The sequence below is a fragment of the Heloderma suspectum genome, chromosome 1 (genome assembly GCF_057233095.1).
Source record: "Heloderma suspectum isolate Gila_16-S chromosome 1, 16-S_ref, whole genome shotgun sequence".
Classification (NCBI taxonomy): Eukaryota; Metazoa; Chordata; class Lepidosauria; order Squamata; family Helodermatidae; genus Heloderma; species Heloderma suspectum.
Window position 1 is genome coordinate 140,676,702 of NC_139458.1, and position 27,627 is coordinate 140,704,328.

General features: G+C 46.6%; 1 protein-coding gene across 1 annotated transcript; it reads left to right on the forward strand.

The window, feature by feature from the left end:
- Nucleotides 1-721: 721 nt before the first annotated feature.
- Nucleotides 722-26,125, forward strand: RAB15 (RAB15, member RAS oncogene family). Its single transcript, XM_084804572.1, has 7 exons — nt 722-1,185; nt 12,683-12,743; nt 15,945-16,005; nt 17,476-17,553; nt 19,127-19,216; nt 19,991-20,056; nt 22,383-26,125. The coding sequence occupies exons 1-7, from the start codon at nt 1,062-1,064 to the stop codon at nt 22,539-22,541; spliced, it is 639 nt and encodes a 212-aa protein (XP_084660698.1). The 5' UTR covers nt 722-1,061; the 3' UTR covers nt 22,542-26,125.
- Nucleotides 26,126-27,627: the final 1,502 nt, after the last annotated feature.

A 27,627-nucleotide genomic window follows, 5' to 3' on the forward strand; every position in this document is an offset into this window, starting at 1 on the left:
GGCCCCATAACCACCACCTACTGGGGAAAACGGGGGGGGGGATAATTCTTAGAAATGGCCATAGATGTCTGTAACTCTAACAAATCTCCATTGCACTTTGAGGCCCCCACTTTAAGATCCTTAATTTGGGGCATAGACCTCAAAGGAAAAACCATCAACACCCGAGCTCTGGAGCTTATTAAAAAGAAAGTCCAGTGCAGTACTATACAGCAGACAATGGTCTATTGTTTAATCTTCTCCACAAGCCCCGCAGAGAGCAGGATCAGATCTCCCCAAAACAGATTGCTATGTACAGTGCAGTGTCCACTCAAGACTCAGAACATAGCAACCTGCTGGATCTGGCCATATTGGCCAAAAATCCTAAAATCGTCCAGGGTTGGACAGGGAAAAAAAACAAACCCCTCCTGCCAACAAGCCCACGCTCCGGCCATTTCTGCCAGTTCGGTTTGATATCACACCGGTCCCAGCTTTTAACCTCTGATGGCGACAAAGGAACCCTGCTGTCAGTGAACTGGGTCTGAACGCCGTGGCCCGCCTTCCCTCATTTAAAGGGGCCGCCTTGCCTCATTCCCCGCCCTTTCTGGCGGTTGTCAGGCACGTGGTGCAAAGCGAGCGCGCTGGGGAGCGCAATATAGCCGGCAACCCCGCCGAAAACGCGGGCTGCTGCGCCCAGCTCTGCGCGCCCGCCGGCCGATGCACAATCCGCCTGCGCGCCTGTGTCACCTGCGCTCTTCGATAGGGAGCAGCAGCAGCAGCACCTTCCTCGCCGGCCGCGCCTAATACGGAGGAGGTGATTCCCCGCCACCAGCCGCCGCCGCCGCCTCCAATTTCTCCCTTTTTAGCGATACCGGCCCCCCCCCGGCAGATCGGAGCGAGGCGGCGCTGGTGCTGCGAGCTCACTCGCCAACCCCCCGCCTCTTCCTCCTTGCCGCGCCAGCCCTCCCGCCCGGGCTTGCCGCCAGGGCTACCGCCGCCCCAGACCCACGGACGCCTCGGGCGGGCCGCGCTCAGCTGGGATGGCCGCGGGCGCTGCGCGGGGCTGAAGCCGGAGCGGCCCCGCCATGGCCAAGCAGTACGACGTGCTCTTTCGCCTGCTGCTCATCGGGGACTCGGGGGTGGGCAAGACCTGCTTGCTGTGCCGCTTCACCGACAACGAGTTCCACCCTTCGCACATCTCCACCATCGGTACTGTGGCGGCGGCGGCGCGGGGAGGGGCGCGCGGCTGAGGTGGGAAGCGAGCAGCCGGGAGGAGGGGAAGGGGAGCTCGCTGCCAGCCCGGCCTCTCCATCGGGTTCGGGGACAAAGGCTGAGCAGGGCCGGCAGGATTGGCCCCCGAGCGGGAGCGAGCCTGGGCTGCTTACTCTTTGTGCCTCGTCTCTGGTTCCCGACTCGAGGGAGGGAGGATAGATAGGCAACCCGTGGGGCTGAGCGGCTGCGCTCCTTACGCTCCCGTTACCGGAGTGGGGGTTGCACCGCGCGTCAAGACCCTGCGTCTTTGGCGCGGATTAAGGAGCGCGTGTGTACCGCACAGCGGGTGCGGATGGGGCGGGGGGAGATTTCAGATCTGAAGATCCGGTTCTTAAAGCTGAGCTGACACCCCTGCTAATAGCGAAGACATTAATCACTAAGGCCCCCCGCTACACGCACACGCAATAGCCTTGTTTTTCTTCAGTGCCCCTGGCTTCTAGTTACCTGCTAGATGCTGCATCAGCCCCAGGGCTTGCCTCAGTTGTAGGGAGCCAGTTTTTATTCTAGTCCTTTTATTTTATTTTAGTCCTGGGTCCGGAGTTACTGTACGTGTTGCTGCTGCCGCCGCCGTTGCCGCTAGATGCGGTAATGCTAGCTCACCTCAAAGGTGAAAATAAAAGCGACGTCAATATTCTAAAACATGAGGTAGGCATAAACCCATGAGTCATCTGGGGGTTGAGAAGAAAGAAAGCGAGCGAAAGGCCCTTTGCTGGTGGTTATGCTGGTCCCAGGAAATAAAGACTGCTTCCCACATGTTTTTAACCTGTCTAACAAATCACAGCTGGGTAACATGGAATGTAGCATGGAATAGACCTGCTCCTGAGCATCTGCTTTTTGTGGAGGTAAGGAGGCTCATTTGTATGCTGAGAATCTGGAAACGGCTACTGTATGAGTCCGTTCTATTTTTAGATACAGGACTGGCTTGTGGGAGCATGCTCATGAGCGAAGAACTTAACATGTGAAGCTCCTTGAAGAAACAAAACCCTGGCTTAGCAATGGAGTGCCTTGTTCACCTGGCTTCTTTTAGAATCTTGCAGGGCTTATATGAAGTGGGCAAAGCTCAAAGTTGTGACAGATTGGGGTCCTAAGCCCCAGAATTTTTTTGTGGTACCACAACTTAGTTGTGAAACATAGGAAACAAAAAAGAAAGGACTTTTTAAAGCAGCCTTCCCCAACCTGGCACCCTCCAACTGTGCTGGACTACAATTCCCAGCATGCCTCAGCCAGCCATGAATGGAGTTTCCCAGTGAATAACCTCATCTAAGCCCCAGATGCCTAGAATTAGGGGTCGGAAGGCGCAACTACTGTGATGCTTTTCATTTTAGAAACTGAGCCCTGCAGAAATTACTTGTAGGTTTGGAATTTGGGGTGGGGTGGAATAGAACATTACTAGAATGGAGGTAATAATGTGTCTTGACATCTGCACTTGCCTCTGCTGAGGGCAAGTGTTGACATGTGTGTTTCCTGTGGAAACTTTTCACCTACCAAAGTCTTAATCACACCATTGGTGCCAGGCATGCATAACTTGTGCCGTGATTCCTTAGACTGGTAGTGGCAACCAGTGATGGACAACTTGTGAATGAAGGTGCTTATGGATGTGTCTATGCTGACACTGTCATTTGAAACAGGGCTCTGAGAATTCATGATTAAGTTGAACTAGTAGTCCTTAAAAGCTCTCAAACAGGAACTGGTTTGAATAGGATGAGGGTGGGGGTACCAAGGTGTAAGACGAATTTATTTATGTGGGGGTTGCTGGTTGATGACAATACATTATGTTAATGTGGAGAAACCCAAGACCCAGTGCATCTGATGGTGTGTCGATTACTGCCGGAGTCTTGTACTGTTAACGATCTACAGCAAGCTAATGACAAAGCTGTGGCGGTGGCTACATTTTGGCAGAGCAAAGTTTGATCTGGACACGAAATAAATAAATAATCAGGAACTGGTGCTGTGTGAGTGAGAGAACTCTGTACTGGCATCTCTTTTGCAGTTGTACGGCCCCTTCTCACCACTCCGTCTAATACCCATTGCCAGCACAGCCGAGAGTAGGGTAATTATTCTGATCTGGTGCAGCGGCAATCTGATCTGAAGATACCAGTGGCCATTGTAGAAAGCCTCCTGCTTTTTCGAAGTTGGCTAATTAATAATAATCCTGTTATTTTGAAGTTGGCTATTGGCTAATTCCTCTAAATAGTTCCGACTTGTAAGGCTCTCAGTGGAATTAGGAGTTGAATACTACCAAAGGAGTTTCTTTTGGCTACATGTTTTTTCTTGTTAATGGAAGCAGTCATCCAGTGTCCGAAAAATTGCATTGCAGGACAAAGTGCAGTAACAACATAGCACTGCCGAGGTTTTATGTTGTTGATGTAGCTCAGCATTCCAGCTTGTCACTTCATCTTGCTGAGGGACTGGCAAGCTAGAAGCTGGGTGGGTGGAGAGAAGATGGGGCTGCAAGTTACATTCCCCTGGGTTGCTGCGGCATTTTTCCTCGGTCGGATCTTGTGTCCAGCAGAGTCCAAATATGCCAAAATGTGATGTGGGCTTCCCTGAGCAGGTATGAATAGATGTTAGGGGAGGTGTGATGGGGGCTCACCTCTGAAATACCCTCTTCCCCCTGCTAGCCCAATTTGTCTTAACTAAGGCAGAAGCTAGAGATCTGGAGAGGTGTCCAGGCCATTCATGGAATGCATTGAAACTGATAGTGTCATATTTGCTAATGGCATATTTGCTATTGATCAGTCTTTAAGCTGAAGAGTTGAAATTCTCCAGTATTTAGCTTTCTGTGCAGTAGGGTACTTTTTCCCATCATAGGCTATTTTAGGAACTGGAATCAAGATACAGGGTGAGATGAAATTCCCCTTGCTTTCTATTTTTAAAATGTATCTGTGGTATTAAAGAAAAAAGTATCTCAAGCATTAATGAGAATTAGGGGGGACTGTACGTGTCCTGTATATATTCCCTTATTCAATATATACTGAATATATATACTGTTAGCCACTATTACAGGGGCAAACCAGATGGGAATGGCAGTAATTTAGGTTGCAATCCTATACCCAAGTGTCCTGGGACTAAGCCCTGTTGAACTCAATGGGACTTAACTTTTCGAATAGACATGTGTAAGAGTGCGCTGCTAATCTCCACTATATGCAAACGCAAAGAAGTATTTTACTGCTGAAATGAACCTCAGCAGCCTCCGTAGCCTGTTCCTGTATTTTCAAAGTACATAGGGAGATACTTTGGAGCTCTTTGTAACACTTCTAGCATTTCTGTTGGCTCTGGATGGTGGTTCCCTGCCTCAGCCATAGAGTGAACACAGCTTTCAAAAAAGTAGGCCTAAGGCCTTCTACAATCCTCTTCCCTATTTGTAGGTGGTAGAGTTAGAGAGGCCATTTTGCCAAATATTCTCTGAGGGGTGAGGAAGCAGAATTTTCTAACAGTTTGGGTGGGGTGAAAAAGAAAAGTATCTTCTGAGAAATTTAAACTCCGTAATGAATGAAACTAAATTGTTTCTACTGGTGGATGAAGGAAACAATGGGCTAAGACAGGACGACTAGGAGTTAGGGGCCAAATTCATATGTTAAATTAATCTTAACCCGTCTTAGAACTGGATCCATAGTTGTATCTAAACTTCTCCACCCTGTTGAGAGGGATCCCCAAAAAAGAAAATTCTCAGAAAATTGATCAGTAAAATTCTTTTCTGAGAAATTTTGGCCTAGCTCTAAATATGTATAGAGAGTGTGTGAGGTGGGGGCTTAGAAACGCCACAGCTTTAGTGGGTCTGCAGTGTGCAGTACTCACTAAGGGTGCAGTCTTATGCATGTTTAGAGAGAGAAAAGTCCCAACTGTTCCTGACTTGGCTGGCTGGGGCATGCTGGGAGTTGTAGGACTTTTTTCAATCTAAACACGCGTGGGATTGTGCCCTAAAAAGTAATATGTGAAGTGGCCTTTAAATGGAATGGTTCTTGGAGGCTTCACAGTAAGGTCAAGCCCTATGAGTGTATCTCTTAGGTGGCAGTATCAAGCATGGTTAGTTGGAAATAAGTTCTTTTGAAATCAACATGGTTAGGATTGAATCGTCTACTCTTATGACAAGCTCAGTATTAAGTACTTTGCTTCTGCAAATCTGCACACACGTTTCTTTTGAAATAACTACTGTTTCTCAAGATTTGTTCCCAGTACATACTTTGTGGTGGAGGGAAAGGTGTTTTGACTATCCAGTACTTCTGTACAGCGAGTGAGGATGTACTTAACTCTCACTGGAATCGGTGAAGTAGTGTTAGATAAAAAGTCCTTGCTTTCGGTTTAGAAGAAAAGAATGCCAGGCAGGCAGCAGTGGATCCAACACTATTTTATTGAACGTTTTGCAAAACGGGTGCAGAGCAGTCTGGACCCCGAGACACGTGTGCAAAAGCCCTTTATATCATATCGCTTCTATTGTTCTTACCAGTAACCAATGAAACAGTCAGTACATCGGCTCACTAATTTAATATCCAATAAACAGTCACTATCAGCTTACCAAGCCGTTAGTCATGAGTGCGTCAGTATGATTCCCTTTTTGCTCCGCCTATATTTTCCCGCCACTCGGGCTCTTACGTAACTTGAGACGCCAATGGTTATGGAGTCTCCTTTTTTTCTAACAGTAGGTAGCTAGAATCTTGGGACACTCTCTTCATCAGTGTTTCAACTGAGGACCAGTTTGGATGTCAAGAAGTGGTGAAGGAGCAGAATCGGTATACCGAGTGGGGCTCCAGGGTAGACCCCCGGTTGTCTGATCATACCCCCCCCTCTCTCTCTCTCACACACACACACACACACACACACACTCCACTGCTTCCTTGCCTTTAAAATATAAATATTTCAGAAATGTATCCCCAAATTGAGCGCAGCATGTGTGGAACTGCTGCAGCTGCTATCTGCTGCTTCTCTGGCACTTCTCTGTGGTTTCTGATGAGATCATAGTTTCAGGAGCTTTTGCACTTGTTCCTTGCTTGTCTTCTTTTCTCCTCCTTAACAGGACCATGTGTCTTTAAAATATGGGATCCAGTGGAGCTCAGGAATTATCGAACTTGCTGGGTGCCATATTTAGACTGAAATTCACCCCCCACACAACGAGTAATAGCGTGGCAGAGAGGAGGGGTTTGGACACTGCTCTGGATCCAATCAGTGTTAGAAATTATTGCTTAAACTCCCACATGTGTGGTTCACTAGCAGGCCAATGAGGAAGAAGAGGACTCCATTTTCTTCTCAAGCTTAGCAGGGAGAGGAGAGCAGTAGCTAGCAACGAGAATGATAATCTTTTATAATAATATACTGTTTGTGTGACACCATGTGTGTTTAGTGCTTTCTGGGCAGCGGTGGGACATGGACACCACCTCAGCTCACCTCAGATTCAAGCACCCCCAACATAGGTATTTATAACTCGTTTACTTTCATTCTTCTGCTGCTGTTGTTTGTACAGTGCAATCCTATACCTCTCTATTCAGAGGCAGAGTTCAATGGAACTTACTCCCAGGTAAGAGTGTATAGGATGCAACCTCACAATCTGAAGTTAAAATCAGTGGTGGCTTTGGGCTTGTACATTTTTAAAAAAACTGGGCAACTTGAATTGGGGAGCAATCCTATGGCCGCTAGACAGCAGCTAGATGGCCATAGGATATGCTGTTTTCCAGGAACCGACCTTGGAGCCCGAGCTCCAAGGTCAGTTCCCGAAAAAAACAACCTCCCCCCACTTCCGCGCTGCCTTGGAGGCAGCACAGAGAAGCCCCATCCTTTGCGCTTGGAAGAGGAGCGTGGAGCAGCTGAAAAGGGGCGTGGCTGGGGGTGTTCTGGGGCGGGGAGAGTGGAACTGCGTGTATGACACATCCTATGTTGTACACTATGTTGTACACACATCCTATGTGTCGTACAGCAGCCTCCTCTCCCGCTTGGACCCCCCATGGCTAGACAGCTGAAATTGGCTGTGTAGCAGAAAAAGCAGGGCAGGAGAGGCACAGAGGGAATGATCCCCCTGTGCTTCTCGTGCCTTGCTATGGATAGGCGGTTGCCTCTGAGTTCGGAGGCAGCCACCTATCTAGATAGGATTGCGCCCTTAATGTTTTTAACTGGTATGTCTGATGTGCTATATAACTGGTTGAACTGGGTGGCTGGGTGACCAGCCAGATGGGTGATTAATAGATTAATTAATTAATTAATTAATAAAATTGGTTGAACTGTATTCTGTGGTGAGTATATATATGCTCTATTGATCTTTTCCTACTAGTGTGTGAAGATAGAATGTGGGGTGGGAGGGAACTGGCTGTGATTTTTACATTTCAGTTGTTTTATGAGGTGAGTGTGTTTTTCTCTATTGTGAAGACAGAATTTGGGGCTAGGGGACTGGGGGCTGTCTGTGATACCTATGGTTGAACTGTATTATGTAGTGAGTATGTAGTGAGTTTCAAAATTTTCCTGCTGGTGTGTAAACCAGGGTGTGTGTGGCTGGATGTTATGTTTATGGGTCATGTTTCCATGTATTACATTTAAAAAGTTCTACTTTTTAAAAACTTAGCCTGTAATCCCATGTACCAGTAGATAACTCTTGCTGTACTTATCAATCTTTACTATTTTCCTCTTTCTTTTTATTGGGGGGGAGGCACTATAGGCTATTGCAATCGAGGCTGCAAGAATGTACTTACTTGCCTGAGCATATGTCCCATTTAACTCAGTGGGACTTGCTTCCTAGGAGACATGCATAGATTTGCACTATTTGTGAACAATTTGCCAATTTGCCACAGATGCCGTAAACCATATAAAGCTGAGATCAAGTGAGATCATCCTTTTTTTTCTTTTTGAGGAGTGGGATAATGGACATGATTAAGATAAAGAAACACACTTTTAGTTTCATCATTCTCAGTGGAATAATTAAATACATGCTGAAATGGGTATGATGGGGCTAGCTGTGCATGCACATTATTATAGATGCTCATCTGTTTTATTTTTTTAAATATATTTTAAAATTATTTACTTAATTTATTTTAGAGTATTTTTATCCTGCTCCTCAGCCAAAAAGCCTCCCTGGGCAGCTTACAGATAATCATCTCCCTCAGCACAGCCTGCTAGAATGCTGGCTCGGGAATGCTGGGAGTTGTAGGACATATTTCTGACTAAACTTGCATAGCATTGAACCCTAAGTCTTTCAGCAGGGCAGGTGGAATGCCCTGCTTCCCCCTGTCATCTCCCTCAGCACAGCCTGCTGGAATGGAATGTTGAGGCCACCTTTAAAGGCAGAACTTCTACAAGGTGGCAAGATTAAAAAAAACAATACAAAAGTATACAAGTATGCAATTTTTAAAAAATGAAAACATTTATTATTTAAAAATATATTTTATAGTCTGGGAACAGGTGGCTACGCATGTACATGGTTACAGATGCTCATCTTTTCCATTTTTAAAATATCTATTTTACATTATTTAGGGAGCAATCTTATGGCCCCCAGACAGCATCTGGGGGCTGTAGGATATTCTCGGTTCCTGGATCTGAGGTCAGAGACAGCACTCCGACCTCAGATCCAGGAATCTGCACTCCCTTCCTCTCTTGCAGCTGGTGTAGAGAGAACCGTGCCGGCTTCCTCACTGAGGTTGCAAAAGCAACCTTGGAGCAGAGGCCATGGGGCCATTTCTTTGGGTGCAGAGAGGACGGGTCAGGAGAGGCCAACTTATGAAGTATCCCCAGGCCTCTCCAGCCTCCTTCCCACCCCCTCCACACATACCAGCTAGACAGGCAAAAAAGCCAGTTTAGTGAAAATGCAGAGCAGGAGGAGTGCAGAGGCGAAGATTGCCTCTGCTGCTCTTCTCGCTTTGCATTGGATGCCTGTAAGCCTCCGAGTTCGGAGGCTTATGAGCACTGGGATACGATTGCACCCATATTTATGTAATTTATTTATTTTAGAGTCTTTATCCTGCTCCTCAGCCAAAAAGGATCCTTGCAAGAGAGAAGGCCATGTTGCAAACTAGTGGTGGTTTGCTCCACCCCTGGTGACCCCTTGGCTCCGCATCTGCTGACCCACCCTCCATCCCATCAGTCAGATTGGCCACCAGCCACCACTGTGAAAGAGGAAGTGGGAATTACCTGTGCTCCCTCTCCTCTTGCTTGTGAGTTGCATCCTAAGGGATGAGACATACATGTCCCAAGTGGAGAGATGCAAGTTTCTCCCACGCTCTCATCAGGAGAATGTGCATCTCATCCCCTTTGGGCATAACCCAGAAGTACAGGGAGAGGAAGCATGAGTCACTCACACTTCCTCTGTTGCTGCCTGGCCCTCTGGAGGAAATATGAAGTGGCTCTGAGGAACTTCTACCTATAGTCGAATCTTCCAGTAGTCCTGTGTCTGTTGAAAGCCAAACCAACATGAATGAAGTACACAAATCCTACAATGCAAAGAGGTACAATGCAATTCTGGTGGTAGTGCCCATCTTGAATTGTTTTGGTTGTTTTTATTGTAATGATGTGTTATTGCAATTAATGTATAGATTATGTGTTCTTGTTTTTGTATGGTTGTTGTGAACTGCTTTGGGCACATTTTATAGAAAAGCAGCATACAAATTAAAATGATGAAATGATAATGAATCTTCAGCCCGTGTTAGAACGTTAGCGCAAATACCACAGCAGGTCCCAAGCCTGTCACCCTTTTTTCTAGGAGCTGCTCCTGCTAAGAAACCAAGGTGGCTGTTCATTCTCATGCTTCCATATAAAGGAGGCTTTCTTCTTCTAACCTTGCTAATAATGCACACTTGCAACCTTATGCTGCAAAGCCTCTTTCCACCAGCAGGTGCTTAACATCTCACATGAAGTTGCTCAGGTTCTGCCAATGGCTTCTCTGGGTGAGCTCTTCTGCTCCGATATGAACAGTGGCAGTAAACTGTGGATGAATATGTCTCTACCACAGAACAGTGTGCACTCATCCTCAGTGGTAATTTCTGTGCTAAAAGCTACCTAACTGGTGTGGAATAATGTGCACGGAGTACACCATTTGTGGGCTTGCAGCAAAATGGCCTCTCGTGCCACAGTTTGTTCGTGATGGGTGTCCACCCTTTCTCTTACATGGAGGTTATCTCCTTACAGGAAAAACATGTGTAAAATGGCCTAAGCAGACAAGAAGATCACTGGGCTGCACTTTCAGCCCCCACTTCCTTATATGCCTGAGAGATTAGCAGGAGATGGAGGGGTGAAGGTACAGATGTGTTGCCTCTCTGGAAAAGCTTGTTGTTCTGGTGTGACCTGCTCCTTGGATTTAAAGCTCGCTCAGGTTGACCGCAGCTGGTTTTAGCCAAGTAGGGGGATGTATGAAAAGCTACATGATGGGATCTCTTCCTGTTTGCACTTACAAGGCCTTCAGCAATGGGCCATTTCCAAAATGGCCCTATTCTCCCACCCAGTGAGTGATGCAGATCCTCATTTGCATCAAGTTAATTAAGTTCTCATTCTTGTAACCACAGAGCGTGCAGCAAATGCCTTTTGTGGAGTACAAAAGATCATGAAAGAAAGTTATTCCTGGTGAACTGTGCATGCATGATATGTGAATTGCCATCAGAAAGCTACATGATTGCCTAGGACTTAGGGAGAAAATGTATTTAATCTCCCATCAGGAGGCTTTTCTTGGAAAAATGTAAGAATTGTTCTGCTTAGTCAGGCCAAAGTTCCATCTAGTCCAGGCATCTGTCTTGAGACAGCGACTAGCTGGATTCCTCCGGGAAGCATATAAGCAAGGAATGATGATGATCATCGTGATAGACGGACATCTCTTGTTTGTTTTCAGTTTATGGTAATTGGAGTTCTACTGTCTCAATATTTCCATTTGTATTTATCATAGTTAACAGCCATTGACAGACACAGGAAGCTGCCTTATACTTAGTTAGACTATTGGTCCATTGAGCTCAGTGTTGTCTACTCTGCACTGTCAGGCAGCAGCTTTCCAGGATTTTGCACAGGATTCTTTCTCGGTTCTGCCAGGTGATACTGGGGATTGAACCTGGGACCTTTTGCATGCTAAGCATGTGCTCTCCCACTGGGCTCAGGCCTGTCCCTAGCCTCTAACTTGCCTGATTGGGGCTTTAAAACTTTGTTGCATTATGTCTCACTTCTGAGGTGCAACTATCAACATTTCTTACGCTACAGCTGGCATGTGGAAGGCCACTTAAAAGGTGTACAGATTAAAACTCAGCTCCTTTAGGACTCTGGTGCGGCTGAACCCTGTATTGCAGCTAAAAGGAGGTGAAGGAAAAGGGCAAGTATTGCTAGGCAGTAGGTGGATGCAGCTCCGTTTGCACACTTGAGATGTTAGATTCTTGGAAAGATGTTTCACATAGGAAGTTGTGTGTGGCAGTTTCCGTGAAGTTCCTGCTTTACCACCTTGTGGAAGCTACCTGCAGGCAAGTGGCTGCAGTAGGAACTTCAAAGAAACATGCATCTTCAGTGTTTTCTTGGGTTTTTTTTTTTGCCAGATCTCCTTCAGAGAGAATTCGAGAGCCAGCCTGTAATTCTATGTGTGGAAGAGACTACCAAATAATTTAGACAGGGAAGTTGAAGCTGCACAGTCGTCCAAGGTCAAATCTCCCAACTTTTGGCAGAATGAAACTGAGTTCTTGTTTGCTTAAAGGCTGTGTTCACGCTGTTACTTTCCCACAATCTTATCCTGGATGCCCCTATCACAACAGGATTTACCTGTCCAGTTTTTATAGGAAACACTGTGCAAACCATAGCTGTAAAATGCCCACAATAACTGAGCATCCCAGGGTAACTTCATGCATTGAGCAGGGAGTTGGACTTGATGGTCATATAGGCCCCTTCTGACCTTACTGTTCTATGAGTCTATGATTCTATGTTAGATTGTAGAAACCAGCTTTCCACAACCTAGTACCCTCCAGGTATTTTGGACTAGAATTCCCATCATCCTTGACCATTGGCCATGCTGGCTGGCATTGATGGGAGTTGTTGTCCCAAACATCTGGAGGGCAGCAGGCTGGTATAAACTTTCCCTTTCACCTCCCCAACTCTTAGGCAAACTGCACTGCTCACTAGCTATGTATTTTGGCCTGCCAGGTATCTGATAAGCACCCTGCTGTTACGTACTTGGGAGCTTACATAGAGGGCTGGTCATACACTGTGTGCTGCAGTGCATTTGGCTGAGCGCTACAGGCTTGGGGTGAATTATTTCAGTTATTCCTCTCGGAAATGACAGTGAACCCCCTTTTTTTTTTAATTCCTCATCGTTGTAGACACATTTGCAGTTGCAGAAAAGATGCAGAAATGGGTAATTCCAGAGCAACAAATATACATGGAGTTACGTAGCTCTCCACTTGTATATTCTAAATATCACATCACTTAATTACACACAGCAGAATGTGCTGGATAATGCTGGGATCACCCTTGTAACTTCATGTTTTTGCTTTCTTCTCAGGAGTTGATTTTAAAATGAAGACTATAGAAGTAGATGGAATCAAGGTCCGAATACAGATCTGGTAAGGCATCCAGATATCGCAATGTAGGTTGTTAGAGAGCTGAACTTATTTGGCAGACCAGTTAAGAGTTCTTTGCAATGGATTTATTGTGTGGCCTTGGGCAAGTTCCATATTTTCAGCATCGGTTCCTTATCTGTAAAATGGGAATGTCAGTGATGTAACTTGCAGTTGTAAAGTGAACACGCACACAGAATGTAAAACACTCTGCAAATTCAGTGCTTTGTAAATGATCAATAGTAGTGGGAAATCAATACTGTGTACTGAACAGTGCCTACAAAGAGAATTTCAGTAGGATTAGCGGGAGAGGTCATTCAGGTTCCTGAATGATCAGTAGGATGTTCTTCTCCCATTGATTAAAGCGTTTCATGCATATTTTTCAAAAATACTCATTTTTTCATGCACATTTTACCAATGTACGCATTCTGCTGAATGCCGTTTTTCAGTCTGTGAATCACATTGCAGGCTCGGAAATGTTTGGATGTCAACCACAGATTGTGTTCTAGTCCATGTTCGGTCCAGAAGGTGCAAACTGGGTAAATCCTGATCAGAAACGAACTGAAACAAATTTCTCATACATCCCTACCTGCATATAGCAATAGATATATATAAAACAGTAGGGCTAAACTTCCTCTTGAGCGTCTACCAGTCTAGACTTAGTTAGGGAGTATTAATTAGGTCTTTCCAGATGGTTACATGTGTTTGTGGAGATTTCAACACCCTATCACTCTGATTGGCTAAAGAAATCCAGGGTTGCCATCATGTATAAAATTCATTGTCAGTTACAGTATTATGCACGGCCCTTAGCTCTTTGGTTAATTTTTCTAGTAAGGTAATATCCCAGAGTTTCCTTTCCCTGGCTTCAGTTGATGGTCCGCTTGTAGATTTCCAGACTGATGCGAGCCACTTAGTTTTAAAGGAAGGTGTTTTGCACTCCAGCACTGGAGTGGAAGAAGGTGGTAGACAGCCTTCAAAAAATTAATTAAAAGATGAGCTAGTCTTTAAAAATGGGGCATTGATGCTTCGCTGCTCATTTATGGCATAAAAAGAACTATTTTTCTGGAAAGGCCCTAGATAAGATTGCCTTCAGAAGAGTAAATTTAAATCTGTCCAGGAGGGGGCAGGTGAATCCCATACACCTACAAAGCTGAAGAGCTCTATGTGTTTTGGGGTGCATCTGCAGGAAAAATACCTTGCCACATTATTAGCGATGACTATTTGTGGACCAAAGGGCAAGTTGGTCAGAAAACAGGCTGTAAAAGCAACAAGACATGTCATGCTTTATGATGACTTGACTGCAGTTTAGTACAGATTGCCTGTTTGGACGCTTCTGCTGTACTCCATTGTCTTCTGACACCACGCCAGTTCTAAGGTGCATGTTGAGAAACGTGCATAGCATTTTCTGGCAGGATGGGGAATTGGTGCATTAGTAGGAGCTGCTTCTGGCTATATTTGATCACTCCCTTCACAAAATACAGAAGGAGAGATGGGAGAATGGGGCCCATTCCATCAACATGGCTGAGTCCAGTTGCTATTTGGCTCTTCTCCTTGAAATGTTTCCATTCAAGCTGGTCATTGAATGGAAACAAGTAAGGGAGCAATCCTATCGAGATTGACGGTCGCCTCGAAGTCCAGGGGTGACTGCCTATCCAGTGCAGGGCTGGAGGAGTGATGAGGAGCAGATCTCCTCCTCACTCTCCCCGTCCTGCTTTCTCGGCTAGACAGCCAATTTTGGCTGTAGCTGCGGGAGCGTGGGAAGCGGCAGCCGGATGACACATAGGATGTGTTGTACCAGCTTTTCCAACCTCCCCACCCCCAGGAATGCCCCATTTTCGCCACTCCGTGCTGCTGTTACGAGCGCAGAGCACGGGGCTGATCCGCACTGCCTACAAGGGGGTGCGGGAGGGGGTGGGGGTCAGTTCTGTGGGTCTAGCCACTGATTAGCGGCCATAGGATTGCGCCCTAAGTAACTTGAAGAATTGGGGCCTGAATTTGCTTATTTTCTTCCTCCCTTCTCATCCCTTTTTCCCTTTGTGCCAAGTCTATGAGATAGTAAGACTGCAGGCAAGAGCAACATTTTTAAAAAATTGTGTAGCACTTTGAAATTTTAAGTGCTTTATAAACAATAATAATTGCACTCTCTAGCCCCCAGTCTCTGTGTGCTGCTCATAACATGGAGCGGCTGGGGGCCTTGGTTTCTATGGGTGGAGAGCACTCAGTAAATGGATGGTATTATCAAGGAGCTTATACGTATTATACAATCCTATGCATGTTTGTTCAGAATTATGTCCCACTAACTTCTTAGTAAGTGTGCATAGGATTGCAGGCAGCCCTATTCTGTAATCAGGGCTGTATGTATTTGGTACATTGATGCAGAACTTTGGCATCCTCAGTTTTTTGCTTTTGTTTTGCTTTCATTTCATTTTCTCTTGTCCCTTTCTCACCCCCACACTACCATTTAAAATTAGGATTCTAGCCCTCATGATTTGTAAATCAAAGCCTGGAAATATGTGAGCAGAGTTTCCAGAGGCTTAAAAATCAGAGGGGTCAGGTTATGCCTGTAGCCCTCTTCTTCTGTTCATTTGTTTGTTACACTTATATCCCACCCTTCCTCCAAGATGCTCAGGTAGTATTCACCTTGTAAGATAGGTTAGGCTGAGAGAGGCTGATAACCAAGGTTGCCCACTTTGCTGTATGGCTCAGTGGAGATTTGAATTCAGCACTCCCCAACCCTAGACCATCATGTTAACAACATCACTATCCTGACTCTATCCATACTTAAATGGTCTGAAAAGATTTTTCAGTAAGTAAAACTGCATGTATACAAATTTGCTTAATTTGGGCACGAAAATTAGGTTTGCTTGATGCAGTCTTTGAGGTGGGAGACTTGTCCCAGCAGTCACACAGATTTATACGGATAACATGCCTTCTGGTTTGCTATTTCCCTTCCTTACCCTCCCCCTCTGCCCCTTAGAGTGTGTGTAAATATACAATGACTTTTTTATGCTGGCTTTCTTCTATTATTTCTAACTTTGCTGTTGTTCCTGAAATCTGCAGTAGAGTCATGTCGTATAGTATCCATGAGAGGTTTTAAGGATGAGGTTTCTATCAGGCCATGGGGCTTGAAGGTCCCAAGACGCTGGGGGTCTGTTGTGAACAGGTGGAAGTCTCCACTCACTGTAATGATGTCTGCTTCTGTTCCAGGGACACTGCAGGTCAGGAGCGATACCAGACCATCACTAAACAGTACTACAGACGAGCCCAGGTAAGACTGTGTTTTCCCAGGTTAGGAGTGGTGCCAAAAGTATGTGGGTACCTGTTGCTGACTGCAGGAGTCGTCCCAGTGTCCACCTCAGTATCATTTCTCTTCATCAGTTGTTGCCAGAGAAAACAAGCTAGGTTTTACTGAAACCCAGCGAGATGACCTGGTGGATGGGTTTGGGATTCTCTCCTTAGGACAGTAATTTCTGCTTTGAGACCCAGATCATTGGGTCTAATGCTAACAATGATCAGCATTGAGACTAAGCAAGGGCCCCAGGGTTAAACCTGTTCAGCTGAACCGGGAGACAGCGAGCCGGTGCACAAGGGTCAGGGGTGGCCTCCGGCTTTTTTCCCTCAAGCGGGAAAATGGCATGGGCCAAATCAGTGAAGCAACCAGGGAGTTCCTCTGTGAAGGTGCTGCTGCCTTAATTGTGGGGATTTAGAGCTACTGATACTGTTTAAATGTAATGGTGGCTCTGACTCCTGTGCTAAACCTGCTAACCCAGCCCTCCCCAACCTGGTGCCCTCCAGAGTGTTGGACTGCAACTCCCACAATTCCCAGCCAGCATGGCCAATGGCAGTCTAACACATCTGGAAGGCAACAGGAGGGGAAGGCTGTGCTAGGCTGTCTGGCATCTTGGTGGTTTCAGTGTGGTTCCAAAGTGACCAGCTGATGCAGAGAAGCACTCCTCCACAAACCTGTTTGGTGAAAGCTGCCCTTTTACAGGTGAACACAGATCAGGTTGTGCCACCTGGCTGCTGCTCTCCCTTGCTGGAGATTTTCAAGCTGAGGTTGGACAGCCATCTGTTAAGAGTGCTGTAGCTCTAGATTCCCTGCATGGGGCAGGGGTTTGGCCTACAAGGCCCCCTCCCAACTCCTTCTGTGTTCCTGTGTACCAAGGGGAGACTTAAGACAAAAAGACCTCTTCATTAACTAAATGCTTTGGGTTGGCTCCCTCACCAACATTTCACTGACAGAAGTGGTTTTGTCAGTAGAACTGGGAGGGGGCAATTTCTGCACGTGCACACACACACACACACACACACCCGTGTGCCATCAAAATCTGCTCTGGATGGTTGGAGAAAGTCCTGTCATGCTAGGGGACATCCACCAGTGTGACAATGAATTTAACACTTCTGTTCCTCATTCTACCCCAAATGCCCTGAGCAGGCTATATGCAACATCTTCTCATGTCCACGTATATATGCAAGTGTGTGTGTGTGTGTGCACCCCCCCCCCCATACACACTCTTTAATCTGTTCAAGAACAGGAGGAGCAAGAATAATCCCCAAATGCCCAGTTCTTCTTCTCCTAATCCCTCATCATCAATCCCCAGGAGGGTGCTTAGGGCATGTTTTGTAAGGAAATTATCTTTCTGTGACTATAAAAGCCCTTTCAGCTTTTGGATTATGAGGCAACTGCCTTTATCTTGCTCCCTTCTTTCTACTTTCTTGACCTGGTTCTCTCCTCCAGGGGATATTCTTGGTGTACGACATTAGCAGTGAGCGCTCGTACCAGCACATAATGAAATGGGCCAGTGATGTGGATGAAGTAAGTGGGAAGATCTCCTTGCTTTTCTCCATTTCTAGGGATCATCTGCTCAAGCACGAGCAAAATGGATGCACTGCCCCTGCTCAGAGGCATACTGTGCTCTCTCGGCTTGAGAAGCCCTGTTCACACAGAAAAATCACACATTTGATTAGGAGCTTGGTAGGATGGGTGAACATGCAATGTTTGAGTTTGTTAGGTTCTCGGCATTCCTCCTCCAAACTTGGTTCATCTCATTTGCATTCCGAAGTGCAAGCATCTTTTCTTTCTTTCTTTCTTTCTTTCTTTCTTTCTTTCTTTCTTTCTCTCTTTCTCTCTTTCTCTCTTTCTCTCTTTCTCTCTTTCTCTCTTTCTCTCTCTCTCTCTCTCTCTCTCTCTCTCTCTTTCTCTTTCTCTTTCTCTTTCTCTTTCTCTTTCTCTTTCTCTTTCTTCAACTGGGAAAAATGTGGATTTTTTTAAAGTACACACCCATAATATGCACTTCCCCCATTCATTAAAGCATGAAAATGCCTTCTTTTTTTTAAATGTGCATTTTTCGAATGGGCTCGCAACTTCGGAAACATGTGAACATTATCTCCGGAAATGTGCACGCGTTTGCCTTCGGGGCTGCGAATGGGACTTGTCTGAATGTTTTGTGAACAGAAGTGAAAATCTCATACATAGCTAGCACTTGGTATCTCTGGACTGTAAGATTAAGCCAACCTCAGAAATTACAAGAACAGTCTGGGTGTCCTTGGAACATACACATACTTCTGGAGCATCTGTATCCTTGTTGTCATTAAAAGGAAAGGAGAATGAACTCCCATTTTTGGCAAGTGCTAACTAGAAAACTACTTGGAGGGATGTTATTTAACATCCAATAAATGCCTCTGACAGTTATCCCTGGCATGAGAATAAGTCCTCTCGTAGTAGTGTTATGTTCCTTTATACACTCATTAGCTGCCTTTAGGACCAGTGTGGGCAATCTGGTGCTTTCCAAATGTTTTGGACTACAACTCCTAGCATTCCTGATAATTGCCCATGCTGACTAGGGCTGATGAGAGTTGAAGTCTAAAATGTCTAGAGGGTCCCAGGTTGGGGAAGCCTGGTTTAGGTAGCTACTTGGTGACTGCTTTTACACACCTGTCATTAAAGTGAGCCATTGCTTTTTGCAGTGAAATTAAGGTGGAGATGAACAGGTCTGGACTGAAGATGATGATGATATGGGCCGGGTCCAGAGGATCAGCTCTAGTGGCTCCTGTGATCCACCCTGTGCTTGGCTGGCTTTTTAGAGACCTGGTTGCTTTCAGTAGCTTTGGTCTGTGGTAGCCCCATTCCTTGCAAGACAGACCTGTGGTGCTTCTAATTGCTGTGTAAGATCAGGAATGTGTTGAAAGGTGCCGTTTTCCTAATAGCTGTCCTGCAGTGATGGTTGAAGCTGTTGTTGTGAGAATCCTCCACCCTATGCGAGTGTTAATGGTACAGGTGTGGGGTGTAAGGCAATCCTAAGTATTTGCAATACCTTATGGCTCAGCTTTTGTGCAGCTCCCCATCTGTACAGTTTGGTAAGGGCTAAAGTCTCTCCCCTTCCCTTCAGTATGCTCCAGATGGTGTCCAGAAGATCCTCATTGGGAATAAAGCAGATGAGGAAGAGAAGAGGCAAGTAGGCAAAGAACAAGGCCTCCAGGTAAATACCTTGGATAGGTACTGGTCCTCCTCCTCCACAGAGGCCTAATACTCACTCATAGCAAATGAGGTGGTAAATCTGCTTCTCGACTGTATCAGACTACAAGTGGGGCTCACATGGTTGAAAGCTGCTCGATACGAAAAACTTCCCCCCACATCAAAAACGGGCATATTGGGAACAATTCTCCCTATGTGGAGGGAATGTGTGTGTGTGTGTGTGTGTGTGTGTGTGTGTGTGTGTGTGTTTACAGAGGAGCATTAAATCACATGGGGCCCTCACCAGTGATTGGTGCACCAGTCTTGCACCAATACTACTTTCAGTCTGAAGTGGTATACTCGGAAAACAAGTTTTATCACCTCATCTACTGTGGGTGAGAAGTAGGCCAGCATTTGATTTAGAAAGTAAGGCAGCAGAAGACAATTAAAGTTCGTTAAGTTCAAAAACCTGTGGAAATGGGATCTGGAACTTGTCCTCTTTCCTGCATAGGCAAGATCTGTTTTATAGTGTGACTGGTCATGGTTTTATAAAAAATGGAGTTGAGAACTGGAACTCGGTTCGCTAGTTTTCCAACCCTGCACTCATGAAGGGCAAGCGTATGCCTCTAAAGCTGCCCTTTTCGTTATGCAGAAACTGCAGTTGCTACCTAGCCTGCCTTATGCAAGTTGTCTTCCTAGACTTGGAGGGGGAAGGGACAGGTGGGTTTGAAGAAACTGTGGCAACACATTGGCAGTCACTGCGTTTGTATGTCAACCTGTCAGAGCTTCTGTCTTCCAGCTGGCTAAGGAGTACGGCATGGATTTCTATGAAACCAGTGCTTGCACCAATTTGAACATCAAGGAGGTAAGAACCTTGGGTCTGGAACTTTCGGCAAGAGGTGCAGGGCTTCCGGTGCAGGTCAGTGCACTGTCATGGCAGAACAAATGAACGATCTCAAAGAAAATCCCTGGGAACTCCTATAATTTTTTACTCACAGCAGCCAGTAGTCATCCCACCCTTGAGAGGGAAAGCAAAGTGTGGTATACTCTTGTATTGAGAGAAATGTTCACAAAAATAAAGCAAATATATTTTATTTAAGGTTTGTATCTAGTGGTGGTTTTGTACTAGTGCAAAGCTCTTATGGTCATGCAAGGTGGGACATTCTATTTTCACAGATCTCCCCCCACCCACGCACCCACCTACACACCCACCTACACACCTGCTGCAGCTCTCCATACTATATCCGTTGTGGAGAATCCTCCAGCCCTCAGGAGAAGTTGTTCAAGGGAGTACATTGGGTAGGAGAATAGGTGAAAATCAGATGCCCTGGTTTGCGCAAGCAGAAGCATGTTCTGTTCTGCTTCTGTCGTGGCAACAGCTTAGTGTTGATGGACGCTTTTGAGGCTTGGGTTACAGGGTGTCCTCTATGAATCTGGTTCACACCAAGGTTCTGAACAAGTTAGATTCAATTAGCAGGACTCAGGCTTCCTAAGGAGGCAGGAACAGGAGTAGGGCAGCACCACAGAGAGCTTCAAGTGGTGCTGGGGCTGGAAGCCAGACAAGCAGCAGATCATGACTGAACCTTAAGCATGGCTTTGGCTTCCTTTAGGCTGGTTAACCCTGCCTCCACGCTGACAAAGGCCTACTCTTTTAAAGTGGCCTGATCTGTTTTATCAGCTTCAGGGTGTAACGCACAGAGGTAGCTGTGTGGTGCTGGTGTCTTCATGGCTGGAGTCCTCAGAATCCAAGGACAGCAATGCAACCTCCTCCAGATGCAGGGAACCAGGTGACAAGTGCCAAGCTCTCCCTGCATGTTTGTAGTCAAACAAAGAAGTTGATCTCCCAGTAAATAGGCTTTATTGTGTGACTCGATCAGTCCTACAGCGGTTCAGGTTACAGACATTGTTATCTTATGGCAACACAGCACTAATGTCTCTGATTAAGCCAGCACAATACTAAATAGACTCTTTAAGAACCATCTGAGGGATGCACTACTGTTAGGAGAGAAGTTGCTGCAAATATGGTGCCAGCAGAACCTGAAAGGCTTTCCTAATCCCACCCTCAGGGAGGGCGTTCCCCTGGAGACCTCTTGTGATGGACCAACCTTGGAGGATACCTTACTTCCCAAAGCTGCTCTTCCCTCTTGACCCAATGTCTGATCTTTGAGTCTGTCATGCCTACCTCCTCCCTGCCTGTGGGTTGCTGTGTTCCCACAGAGGGAGAGCTTATGTCAGGCTTTGGTCTGATTACCCTGCACTTGGACAGATTCTTCTCTGTATGTCTCCCTGAAGCTCTGGTCTCTCCCCCACTACTTCGCACTGTTCCTCATCTGACTCTGGGTCCGTTCCCACAGCCTCTTGAAAGGCTTCTGCCAAGATGCTAGGCCCAATCCTGACACCAGGTTCTTCCACCCAAAGAGGTGGAAGCCTCATGACACCTTTCTGTAACAGAGTCCCCCCTGAACCGTTAATTCAGGCATCCCTTTTTCTGAGGATGAGGGATTGGGGTCCTGGGCCATGACAAAGTGCTTTCTGAAAACCACAGTTGGATGCAACCCTTATGTGTGGTGGTGTTAAGAGCTCATGCAAAACTGGTGCATAGGTAGAGCATGATTCAGCTCTTTATTTCAGTAGGAAATATTTAAGCATGTGTTAACTCTCCCATTGAAATCAATTGGACTCAAAAAGTGTTTACATTTTGATTGTGCAAGTAAATAGCAGCTTTAAGTAGCTGTACTTAACTATCTGATGGTATAGCATAGAGTCCATGCCTATTTTCTTCACTACCAGACTGGAAACACAAATTTTTAAAGGGTTAAATGCTCATAAAAACACCAGTGTGCTCATCCCTGGATAGTCCAGAGCTAGAGATTCCTTCCACGATGCAGTGGCTGGATTTGATCATGCTGCAGGTCCATTCTAAACCAAACATGATTGTAAATAGATACTCGCCTGTAGCAAATAAAAATTGCTACCCAGTGAGGAAGCTAAATTGAAAGCCTGAAAGAACAACACTTTCCAATATGCCTCAGATGTCTAGAAAACAGGGATACTTAAGTAGGCAGTCTAGTAAACCTGTTGTGGGCTAGTGATTTGTGTGGACTTGTTTGCAGACAGATCTAAGCCCAAGGCTCAACCATCATGCAAGCTGCAGAGGTAAGAGCTATTTCTTTGTCTCTGATCTCTTCCAGTCTTTCACCCGCCTGACGGAGCTGGTCCTGCAGGCCCACAAGAAGGAGCTAGATGGACTCCGTGTATGTGCAGCTGATGAACTGAACCTGGTGGAGCTGGAGGAAGAAGCAAGCCAGCCCGAGGGCACAGAGCACTCCCCCAAAACCTGCTGGTGCTGAAGGCCCCCCAGTGTTCTTCCTTCCCCACTCCCCCAGTGCAGGTAGAAAGGCTGCCACCTCGAGAGGGCTGGCTTACTGTGCTGCATCCCTCTGGGCCTTCGGTTGCCATCTGCTCTGCTGGATCCTCTTTGGATTTCCTGGTGTTTCTCCTTGATTGGTGATTTCTGTTGTCCCCAAACTCCCTGGATCCAAATGTTTTCAGATGGGCTCACAATTAATGCAGAACATCGCCCTGCCATCTTTACGGAAGAGCTGTGGTTGGCAACCACAGTTGGGGTCTGTCCAGCATCCTCTTGGACTTCAGATGCTCTGCAGCTGTGCCCTTTTCCGTGGGCAGTTGAGCCCTTTGGTCCTGTGCCTGGGTGGGGCTAGGCCCGTCCTCTGAGAACAGGGCCCTCAAGGTGGAGAAAGCTCTGTTTCTCTAACTGCTCTCCAGGCAGACTGTTTGCTAACACCACCCTCTATAGCAGCTGTGCAGATGGCTTGTTGCCCCCCCCACACCCCCAAATGCTTTGCCTTGTCATTTCACTATCTGCCCTAATGCCTGTGTGACTTTAAGCAGGGGTCTGGCGGGCCCTGGCTCCTTAGGGGCCGGGGTTTTACGGTTGCCGCCTAGAGCTGATTAACTCTCATCTGGACATCACACCAAAAATGGGCTTTGTTCCAAAGTGTGTAGCGGCCCCCTTGCCCTGCTAGATATAAATGCTGGGAACAACCGGAGTCTAGCTCCACTGGGAAGGGTTTGTATGGCGAGATTTAGGGCTCTAACTCAGACCCACCTGCCCAGTTATAGGGAAAGGAAAGTGTGCCTCTTCCTAGCCAGACGAGACTCCATCCTAGAACTCCATGGAGCCTTGTGTTGTATGGCAAGCAGGAAAAATACTCTTCCCTGTGACTTCCTCAAAATTTTGTAGGGAGTTTTCCCATGGCTCCTCTTGGGTATCTTTGCAGGAGAGTACAAATACATCATGTACCTACCTAGGCTATATTTCTGTACCAGTGGAGGCAGAGAAGCCACCCTGTCTGTGTGGCACATCCTCAGACCTGGCTCTGAGAGCCCCGTTCAAATGATTTCCCAACTACCCACCAAAGTCCTGATAGGGAAACAGACATTGTAATCTGTGCATCAGTCCTTCATTTGTTTCCGCTCTGGAGGTCCAGACGATAAGACTTTGTTAAAGGCCTCATTTTCTCTGAAACTCACCCTGGTAGCTCCCAGGGGGCAAATTTTGCCGTGTGCTGCTAACATGGCTCAATTCGAGCAAACTACAACCAGCCTGCCTGCTTGCCTGCATGTGGCATTGGCATCCCCCTCTTGCCTGGCCATTGACTTGCTTGATGGGGGAGGCCTGGGGGAGGCTCAGTGGCATGCCCTGGTATTCCAGTCTATATGCCTGCCTGCTCGGTGAACTACCCATTCCTAGCCACAAGCTAATGGCAGATGGATCTACATGTCTTTACCCCTTTCCTCCTCTTGGATATTCTCTCCCCTGCCCCGATTCTTTTTGAAGCTGATCACATTATTTTTCTTAATAAAGGAGGGGAAGGGAATAGCACAGGCTTCCACAATCTGGTTCCCTTTTGGACTACAACACCCAGCATTCCTGAACATTGGCCATACTGGCTGGGGCTGATGGGAGTTGGTCCAAAACATTGGAAGGCATCAGGTTGGGGAATGCCATGAAATAGCATATATAGGAAGAAGGGAAATGGTATATAATGGAAATAATGCTGGTTGTCTTGATCCAAGTGTTTTTCCCTGAGAGCAGGGTGCCTTGAAGTTCAGAAAAGGCTACACTTCAGACATGTGCCCTTTTCCAAAACTTCCAGTTTTACCTCTTTCCTTGCGCTGGGTGGGTTTGAACTCGTATCAAGCCACTAAAACGTTTGGAAGCAGCGATGCTCTACATGCAGTGCCTGTTGCTGGCGGAAGGGCTCTTGTGGCCACAGTCACCTTACAGTGGGGACTGCACGGTTGTTGTCTCCATTTCACGATCTGTGCAGAAAGTCTGATGCGGTTGACTACAGGGGACGGCTTCCTGCCAGAACTAGTTTGACGCTAGAGACGAGGTAGATACTCGTTAGAGACGCATGTAGCCATTAACCTTTGGGGAGTTTTTGTGTAGTAGGTCCCCCAAGTCTGCCAGCATTGCAGTGAATAGAATACAGAGAGGGCGTCTGGGCAAACTAGGAAGTTTTGCCTGGAGGGAGGAGGCAGGCAGAGACCAAGGGAAAGGGGGGGGGGGCGATGCAAGAGGAGGCTCTTTTTCTCATGTATCTCTTGGTGCAGCCCAAACACTGTGGGGTGGTTCTTTGGAACCTTGCTTCCTCTTACTGGCTTTAAAAGCCAGTTCATACGGAATTTCCACCCAAGGTCTGGCAGCTATTTTCTCCCCTCTCCTCCCCACCCCCTTCCGCCTGGATTGTACTGGACACAAGGTGAATGGGTTGGTTTGTTGTGAGTGCATTTGGCACTTCCACGTGGCCGCTTCTTGACCTATCCTGGGAAGGCTTATGGTGGCGTGTAGGGCCGCCTTGCTAGCTGCATGTGATGCATCTGGCTAACCCATTCACCGTGCGTTCAATGTAATTTGGGGTGGGAATAAAACAAAAAAACAGAACAGGGGCCTGCCACCTGCAGAGCGGTTGTCCCTTGTGCACACCCACACTGATCTTTAAAACTATTGGTTGAGCTGCCCTGAAGAAGGTGCGTCTGAAAGGGTCGAGGAGAGGGATGCCACTCTGTCCATGGAGAGAGGGGGGGGCACTGGGAATCGCCAAAGCTTCCAGGGCCCCAAAGCTCTGCCAGCCTATATTAAAGTGTGGGCCCTTGGAGGGCCCATGGATAGGTTCCCTGTAGCACTTCCCTGCCTGTTGCACTGCAGCATCACGTTGGTGCCGCTTGCCCCACCTAGGATCTTAGCTGTCTTTCCACCAGTATAATAGAAGCTGAGCTGCTGATGCTGTTACCAACACACAAATTGATTCCAATGTATCTTCACAACACGCCTGACGAGAGAGGGAGTAGGCAAGACCCCTTGCCCATCTGTGGAGATGAACTGGAGTTCTTATTGCTGAGACCCAGCAGTGTATCTTTCTGGAGCATAGGAACTTAGAAGTGGTTGGTGAAACCTCTAGCTCACAACGCAGAGTGTAACGAACCATCCTGATAGTGCCTAGGGAACTGCATTCTGGGTTGTTGGGCAACTCTTGCAGTGAGAGAATACCTTCCTAATCAATGCCAAATTTCTCTGTGCAGATTAGAGTGGTGCTCTCTGGCTGTGCTTGATTTCAGGCCAGTGTCTAGGAGGAGGAGGATTCTGGGAATCTAGTACTATATACAGTATTCTGAGGCTCCCTCTGTCCTGCAAGTCATGGGTCACAGCAACTTGTCTGTCTGTAAGCAGAAACTGTTGCACATAACTTGTCATGGGATCCAGCCAAATGTACAACTTTCTGAATCCTCTGCTGTGTCTGTAATTTGTGAACTTTGCACTCTGACTGGGTTTCCTTGTATGACCTGTCATTGTAACTCATTTTAAACAAACAAAAATCTTTATACAATAAAGATTCTCAAAGTGGTCAGTGGCAGCTGTATTTCCTCACTGGATGGCTAACTGAGTCCATGGTGCTGAGAAGGAAGTGAAGCAGCAAACCCTTCCCACTGTATTCCGAAAACTGAATTTGTGAGAACATGGCTCATTTAGAACAGTACAGTTTAATTTATGGTGTAAGTAGGCTCACCTCCACAAGAAATGAGCCAATGAAGCAGACGAGGGGGGGAAATGAGTACATGCATCAGCACCACCATTTCTGTTCAGGGGCAGGTAAGGGTTAGCCCTACTCACATGCAACCACCTGTAATTGGCAGAGTCCTGCAGTAATCATTAATTTGTCTGCATGTATTTTTTTTGTATTGTAATGACCCAATTCAAAATGCTACCATTTGAACACTGAAAATAGCACAGGCCTGCATCAGTGTATTTATATGTTCTTGTGCAATTGCTTCAGGACAAAGGCACGTTGTTAAAGCCTCTGTACCTCAAACTGTCATGACAAGCCCACAGATTACAAATAGTTCAGGGAGAGGAAGGGATGTAGATCAGGTTGACTGCCTCATCTTTCTCATATGATGTGAGGCATGGATGCCCATTAAGAGCAGGAGTGGGAAACCACTGGCCTTCCAGATGTTACACTGTAACTTCTATCAACCCCAGTCAGCTGATGGCCAATGGTCTGGGATGATGGGAGCTGTAGTCCAAGATCATCTGAAGAGCCACCACTTCCCACCCGAGGCCACCCGACCACAGCCTAGTACACATCTGTGCCCAGCCTTCCAGAAGTATGAGTGATTTTGAAGGGGAATGAGATGCACCCTTGATGCATGTCTGTATTTCATGTTTTGCATATACTAGACCAGAATTGACTGTAGGTAAGACTCATGAGAGACAAGCCACCACCAGAGGTACCCACATGTCTACTTTCAGTGGATGGAGGTATGTTATGAATTGCCCCACCTGGATATACACAAGAAAACTGGGCTGGCCTTCAGATCAGATAGCTCAAGCCTGTACTGTCTTGTGACCTCTTTGGTGCAGCAGATTCAGGCAGGGAGTTCTGAGTCTGGTTGTGTAAGCTGTAGCATAGGTAATGCTCATATTGAGAACCACTGGTAATTGCTGATGTAGCTGCTTTGAGCCAGACAAAATAGTTCTTCAGTCCTTGGTGATCTTGGAATGCTTTGGCCAGGCACTGGAGAAACTTACATGAGGACAGGTCGTTCCTTCCATTTTCTTCCTCCCTTTTAGAAAATTATCTCTGACCACTGTACTCTGCCTTCTTCTGCTTGAGCTCGCCAGCAACCTGATCTAGCTGTTAATAATTCAGCATGCTCCTTGTGCCAGGAGAAGCAGCATTCTTGTTAGAGGTTTTCATCATCCACCTGGTTTAGAAAGGGGATGAGCACTGCAGGACTGGGAGGCAATTTTACTTCTTTCAAAATACTGTGCTACAATTTTCATAGCAGAGCAAGCCCTGCCAGTCCATAAAAAGCTATTGAGGGGAAGATCTGTATCTGTCAGCACAA

What these genes read in the sequence shown, in the direction of transcription:
- RAB15 (XM_084804572.1), top strand. Translation starts at nt 1,062, where the DNA reads ATGGCCAAGCAGTACGACGTGCTCTTTCGCCTGCTGCTCATCGGGGAC. An exon ending in AAGGTCCGAATACAGATCTG is followed by an intron (nt 12,744 to 15,944) that starts GTAAGGCATCCA and finishes CTTCTGTTCCAG; the next exon opens with GGACACTGCAGGTCAGGAGC. An exon ending in GCAAAGAACAAGGCCTCCAG is followed by an intron (nt 19,217 to 19,990) that starts GTAAATACCTTG and finishes TCTGTCTTCCAG; the next exon opens with CTGGCTAAGGAGTACGGCAT.